This window comes from Palaemon carinicauda, chromosome 29, assembly GCF_036898095.1.
Source record: "Palaemon carinicauda isolate YSFRI2023 chromosome 29, ASM3689809v2, whole genome shotgun sequence".
In the NCBI taxonomy this organism is placed as follows: domain Eukaryota; kingdom Metazoa; phylum Arthropoda; class Malacostraca; order Decapoda; family Palaemonidae; genus Palaemon; species Palaemon carinicauda.
The window spans coordinates 75,552,015-75,559,514 of record NC_090753.1 but is presented as its reverse complement, the minus strand read 5'-3'; the positions used below and the strand labels follow the sequence as shown (position 1 = coordinate 75,559,514).

The 7,500-nt window shown below is 40.7% G+C and overlaps 1 protein-coding gene and 1 pseudogene across 1 annotated transcript in view; both read left to right on the top strand.

Moving 5' to 3' along the window:
* The window catches only part of LOC137622667 (uncharacterized), a 1,613-nt pseudogene extending 458 nt beyond the window's left edge, over nt 1-1,155 (top strand).
* Nucleotides 1,156-6,843: 5,688 nt separating this feature from the next.
* The window catches only part of LOC137622829 (arrestin homolog), a 9,054-nt gene continuing 8,397 nt past the window's right edge, over nt 6,844-7,500 (top strand). The window contains exon 1 of the mRNA XM_068353409.1: nt 6,844-7,050. Coding sequence (XP_068209510.1) covers nt 6,945-7,050 — 106 coding nt within the window. The 5' untranslated portion in view covers nt 6,844-6,944. The remainder of the gene's footprint in view (nt 7,051-7,500) is intronic.

Here is a 7,500-nt window from a genome sequence, read left to right as displayed (position 1 = left end):
TACCCATCAGTGAGCGGACATGGGTACATGACGTCGCCCGCCGCCCGTAATTCTGCCTGGAGGTTTGGCTTCGACACGACGCCCAATTACGGAGACAACGAACTCTTTTGTGGAGGTCGAGAGGTAATGGTCCCTAAACAATGTATTCACATTTCAAAGATAAAGATACTTATTTACGAAGATATTTCATTCGATTATCTTAACTATCTTACTATGTATCTTGTTAAACAATATCTTTGATTTTCAAGACAAATACTTGACCTTGTCTTCCAGAAACTGCATTTCTCGAACGGAGGACGATGTGGCGTGTGTGGAGACGACTGGAGTCTACCTCAGCCTCGACCCCCACGAACGAGGGGGACAATTTGGTCAAGGGGTCATCACGGCTAACTACACAGAGGGTCAAGTCGTCCCTGTCACTATCCACCTTTCTGCCGACCACAAGGTCTGTACCCAAGAACATTGTCAGTCAAATGTAAAACCAACATAAAAGAAACTCTTAAGGTCTTCGTCTTCACCGACTTTGGCATTTAATGTTTTCCTCTGTGTTCCCGTCCGGTACAGGGCTGGTACGAGTTCCGTCTGTGCAACAACAACAACCCTCAAGCAGAAGACTCGCAGAGGTGCCTCGACAAACAGCTCCTGCAAATGGCCGACGGATCCGGTTCCAGGTACTACTTGGAGGGCCACGTCCGAGGAAGCCACACCGTCCACGTCAAACTGCCCGACCGTCTCTCCTGCAGCCACTGCCTCCTGCAGTGGACTTGGGTCGTGGGTGAGTCTCCTTGTTTAAAACATGTCTCTCTTAACTGAATAGATTAATTGTACATGTCTCTTCTATCTATGAGACTCCGCAGTCTCTAATCTCTCTCTCTAAATGTTCCAGGGAACACCTGGGGAACCTGTCCGGATGGATCAGGGGCCAACGGGTGTGGACCTCAGGAGACATTCGTCAATTGTGCTGATGTCAGCATCTACCCAAAGCGCCAGGGCAGCCAAGAGCTAGGTCCAAGGAGGCCAATCCATCCGAAATTCTCTTCTGGAAAGCCTTACTGGTGATCACAAAGTTGTGGAATTTGAAGAAAATTATTTTCCGGTCACGCTCCTACCCCGTCCCTCTGGTAGGGGGAGAGGGTGTGGTCATATCCTAGTGAGAGGTAGATACGTGTGTATGCATATTTGTCCAAATATTTAGTCGTCATTTTTGACCGTTCGTATACACTAGTATATAATGATACTTAGAATGATCATGCAATAATGTTGAAAACTTGATCATGATAAGAAAAATTTATAAACTATTTATGATATATTTATTCTTAATTTATGATATTTATTGATTAAATGCTAAGTAATTTTTTCCCGAGTTATTTTTCCCTTCATATACGGTTTAAGTGTAAGATTGTTGATTTACATATAAACTCTAGTTTCCCTCATTATAATGAGATAAAAGTTTATAATTATGTTTACATATATCATCATCATCATCATCATCTCCTACACCTATTGGCGCAAAGGACCTCAGTTAGATTTCACCAGTCATCTCTATCTTGACCTTCTAAATCAATACTTCTCCATTCATCATCTACTTCACGCTTCATATTCCTAGCTCATGTAGGCCTGGGGCTTCCAACTCTTCTAGTGCCTCGTGGAGCCCAGTTGAAACTTTGGTGAACTAATCTCTCTTGAGGAGTGCGAAGAGCAAGCCCAAACCATCTCCATCTACCCCTCACCATGATCTCATCCACATACAGTATGGCACTCGAGTAATCTCTCTTATAGTTTTATTTCTAATCCTGTATAAAAGGATTCAAAATTTAAAAAAAAAATTGTTTTGCTCTATGCTGGTTTTGCAAGAAAATTGCTCCTAACAATTTCTGGAGTTAGTGCGTGGCACTCGCATTGTCATGTAGAGGTGAAATGCTGTCAAATTGTCTCGCTACTGAGATATTTCGTTCTGTTGGCTAAACCAATCACAACTTTGGATAATCTTTATTTCAAGAGGTTTTGAAAATGCCTTGAACCACCGAACTTCATTTGTTTAACTTGTACCACGCGTGTTTCACACACTTATACACTGTAACGGTATTTTGATTGTGACGGTGCCGAGAGAGAGGTTATGACTCAAAGGCAGGATGCAATCAACTGAGTTGTTTATTAAAGAACACTCTCCTTTATATACAAAATCTCAAAGCAACAAGAATTTTCATGTTCAAATATTGACAATGTTACAGAGGAGAAAAGCAGACATGATTTTTCATGTTCGTTTTAGTGCAAGGGAAGAGCGAAGATACAAGCATAATATATACAAAAGGAATTATGTACAATTGTGTGACACACGGTTGGTACATGATTTTTATTGTACATCTCGCTCTACACCTCACCGTTAACAGAACCGGTTCAAGCCTGTCTTTTCATGAATTGAAAAGGGATGAGATGTGGTTTGGTTCCTAAATAATGTCTGAATGTCCTGATGCCATTATGGAAAGCTTAAGGTAAAAACCTCAGAGATTTATTGACAGTCAATATCTGGTAAGAAACCTCACCCATACAATTTCCCAGTAAATTTTCTCATAAGAAAAAAAATAAATAATTCTAAAGGTATCAATTTTTAAGCTAATGCCTTTTTTTTTTTGAGTAATTCATAAGGGACCGTGGGTGAGCTTCACAATGCCATATTTACCCACAAAGGATATCTATAAGCAGAGAAAGAGCAAAAGAATGTGGTTTTAATTTCAATAAAATTAAATTGATGTGTTTGAATTTTTCTGACTTTCTTCCATTGAAGGCTCCCTTATATAACCTCGCTATCTGTTGAAATAAAGTTAGTTACATTCACCTCGCCTCTCAGGTACACCCTTACTGCTCCCTCGCACGAACTCATTTATTATCATTATTATTACTTGCTAAGCTACAACCCTAGTTGAAAAAGCAAGATGCTGTAAGCCCAGGGGCTCCAACAGGGAAAATAGCCCAGTGAGGAAAGTAAAACAAGGAAAAATAAAATATTTTAAGAACAGTAACAACATTGAAATGAATACCTCCTTTATAAACTATAAATCTTTAACAAAACCAGAGGAAGAAAAATAAGACAATAGTGTGCCCGAGTGTACCCTCAAGCAAGAGAACTGAATTATAACGAAGTTTGTGTTAATGAACTTAATACAACCATTTTCCAACATCAAGAAAGGAATAAACTCATCTATCTGTCTTTTACTCTACGTCTCTTCCTCTCACCGTATAAACTCGATTTTACGAGGGAAGAGCCCGTGCTCTCAAAGGATATTTTAAGTACATTTCTCTCAAATAACAATATTCATAATTTTAATGATAGAAAAATTCATAAGGATAATAAATTTGTTTACATCTGCGCGTGTCACCTAAGCTTGCCTACGGCTTCGGTCCCCTACATATTCAACCATGTGTGATTAGTTCGCGCCCTAATTTCTCAATTGTCATGTTTCAAGGCAATTTTTACCCTGTTTTGACCCTTCAATCAAGTTCGAAAATCTTTATGATAAAATCCCCATCATATTTCAACAGGTAATTTTTCGAAATACTGAATCCCAGTACTTTTGCATTTCTTCTTTCTAATATCCTTTACCCTAGAAGAGAGACCTCGCCATTTGTATTGTCTCCTGAGAGAGAGAGAGAGAGAGAGAGAGAGAGAGAGAGAGAGAGAATTCTTACGAGGATTAAGCTCTTTCTATAGACGATCACAAAAGAAACCATAGACAATTTCAATGAGAAAAAGATGGTAAGAAAACAACGTTAAAAAGTAGGTCTAAACCTTCTTAGCTTTGAAGCCAATTATAGTACTGTTTCTTAGATCTAGACAGTTTTCATTTGCACTTTCTTCAAATTAATAAAAGAATATTTATTACTCCTGCATTCCACAATGAATTAGATCAAACAAATTAAATCTATTTGAACAAAATATCACCTCAACCTCATCATAGTAGAGAATAATAAAACGAGATGATGAAGTAAACCGAGAAACCTTACACTCTCAGAGGGACCAAATGGATTATACCGTTTATGGAAATATAGATATTAGGGATCCGTTATGTCACAGAAAATGTTATTTAAGACTTCCAAACTCGACCAAATTTTATCATAATATATCTTCTTCGTCGACAGTGCGGACGGCTCATATAGGTGAGTGTGCCTTGTCTCGACTTATTCATTTGTTTTCTACAGAAGTTATTAGAAGTTATTTTACTGTGATTCGATTATCACGTTATTGATCACTCGAAGTAGTTAATTACTGGGTGTTATGTGTGCGTTAAGGCGAATTCACACGCGCACAAGTGTGTGTGTGTATATATATATATATATATATATATTGTAGGCCTATATGTTTATATATACAGTATATATCTTTATATACTATATATATACACATATATATATATATATATATACTGTAGGCTTATATGTTTATATATACAGTACATATCTTTATATACTGTATATATATATATATATATATGTGTGTGTGTGTGTGTGTGTTAGCCAAGATATTGAAAAAGCAACTTAGAGGAAGTGAACTATTTAAAGGCCATTCCCTGGTCATTCTATTTTGCATAATGACACAAGCAGTGAAACAGGTATTGCATATCAAGTCACCTGTGGTGGGTTAGGCTGCCTACACACGGAGCGTTTTTTCGACGACCGTCTTTTACAACGATCGTCGTAAAAACTGCCACTACCTACACACGGGGCGTTGTTTTGTGGTTCAGTTCGCAGTGCAGCGACAGCAGTCGAGGAAAAAAGACTGTGTTATTTGTCGCAATGGATGAGGAAATTGAGGATGTTTTGATTGCATACTCAGCATACAGAACACTCTACAAGAGAAAGAAGAGGAGAATGTGGATACACCCATTGCTAGCTGTTAAAACCAGATATTTCCCCAATTTATTTGCTGAACTTAGAAATGATGAAAATAAGTTTTTCAACTATTTCCGAATGTCCAAAGATTCGTTTGATGAACTGCTGAGTCACCTACAATCATAAGTCCTATGATAACAAAAACGAACGAGTACAAAATCACAACGAGACGCTCCATCTGTAGCAAATACACACCTGCCACTTGCAGAGCAGTGCAAATAACGACTGAACTTTAGCAGGATGACGCCCGACGCTTCAGCGTCAAAATGACGGTCGTCTTCTTGACGCCTCGTGTGTAGGACACCGTCTGCTAGCACAGTTAGCTAAAACTGATCGTCGTTTTTGACGATCGTCATAAAAGACGGTCGTCGAAAAAACGCTCCGTGTGTAGGCAGCCTTACTGTCAAGATAAAGAAGGGCATATTGCAAACAAATTCGTCCCAAGAGGGTTTGATGTGATGGAAGCATAACAAGCCCCCCCCCCCTCCCCCCCCCAATGAAGCTAGCTGCGCATAGAAGGTGAAGGGTTTTCAGTTTATAATAGGCCTACTGTTTATTTTCCCAGAGAGGAAGTTCTTAGATTAGGCTATAAAGGTATAAAGGCCGCTCATGAATGGCAGAGACAAGGGACAGTGCCCTAGAGACTGACCATATTATGATCAACACCCAAGGCCCCTTTCCACCCAAGCTAAGACTAGGGAGGGTCAGGCAATGGCTGCTGATGACTCAGCAGGTAAATACATAGTCTCATCAACCCCCCCCCACCCCTTAGCTCAGAAGGATGGTGAGGTTGCAGACACTACAAGAAACTATCGAGCTTGAGCAGGAGTTGAACCCCAGTCCAGCGATCACCTGGCCGGGACGTTTCAAACAGGCCACAGTCCTTTAAGGATAGGGATACCAGCCTCATGCCCGTTTAACCCCTGATTACGACCACCACACCCGACTAACTACCAAGTACGCCGTTAAATCTTAAAGCTAAAGTACCCATCTGACCATATTACCGTTAGGGTTGCTGTGGCCTGATCGGTAACGTCTCTGCCTGGTGTTTCCCAGTCGGGGGTTCGAGTCCTGCTCAGACTCAGTGCCATTAGTGTCTGTAACCTTACCATCCTTGTGAGTTAAGGTTGGGGGGTTTGGGGGAGCCTATAGGTCTATCTGCTGAGTCATCAGCAGCCACTACCTGGCCCTCCCTGGTCCTAGCTTGGGTGGAGAGGAGGCTTTGGCGCTGATCATATAATATATGGTCAGTCTCTAGGGCATTGTCCTGATGGCTAGGGCAATGTCACTGTCCCTTGCCTCTGCCATTCATGAGCGACCTTTAAACCTTAAACCACATAAAGCTAAGCTTCAATCCAGTTCAGTAAGGTTGCATTTTCTTAGTGATGAGTGATCACTACGGTATATCTGAGGCCACTGGCATATAGCACATGGAAATTAGTGAGAATATGAGCGACGGGGAAATTATCTCATCCACAAAAGTGACTGTTTAAATCTTATGATAAAACGTAATATCTTTCGCCCAGTTACACCGAGGTCTCACCAGTGGTACGTCAGCCCTCTGACAGACACTACAACATTCTATACATTATTTCTCTTGAGCATGTTGTGTTATCTCTGGATTATTCAAATATTACACCTTATGTTATTGACATCCTTATCAACAACCTTTTATTTACTACCCTGGCGAGAGTTGAATGGGTTAAGTGGGAGTAGTGCTATCAGTACACCTTATACAGTCCACTGTAGGCATTAATAAATGGTCTTTTCAGCTTCCAATTGGCCCCTTTCTACAATCACTTATTAACCATCTACTTTACTTTAGTTTCCACTTCTTGGTACTTAATAACCTCCCTAACCTAGGGCCAGGTCATATGACCTCATTCCTATAAATCCAATCGACTTTACGTTGTTTTGTAGACTAAAACATCTTGCATTTCTCTTCTGAACAGGTCAGTTTATAAGACAGAGTCGAACGAATCTCAGATCACCTAATCTAAGGGAAAATCTGCGTTTTTGGAACCGAATGACACAAGGTCTTTAGATCAAACTCCAAGATGGTTCAGTTCAAAGTCTTTAAAAAGACCTCTCCAAATGGTAAGATCACCATCTACCTGGGGCGCCGAGATTTCGTGGATCATGTGACTTCGGTCGACCCTGTAGGTGAGCAACAACTATAAGTGTTAGTTTGGTTCTTATTGATTGAATGCCTCGATCGAGAATCATCGCTCATGATGCACAGTTGGATACAGGAATTTTTGGCACACCTCGCTGTGAGGAAATGTACCCTATCGCACCCTTACTGCATGGCGAGTAACCAAACAGATAATCTAGGGAGAGATGGAAGAGGTGGTGGCCAGGGGTACACACAAGAACTTGCCACGCAGAAAGAGGTGTAGAGGAAATGTACCCTATCACACTCTTACTGCATGGCAAGTAACCAAACAGATAATCTAGGGAGAGATGGCGCAGGTAGTAGGCGGGGCTAAACACAAGAACTCGCCACGCAGTAAAGGTGTGACAAGGTGCGCTTCCTAGGGACGAGGTGTACCAGGAATTGCTGTGTCCAACTGTACGTGTAAATTTGTCACCTCAGCAATATTAATTGATTAA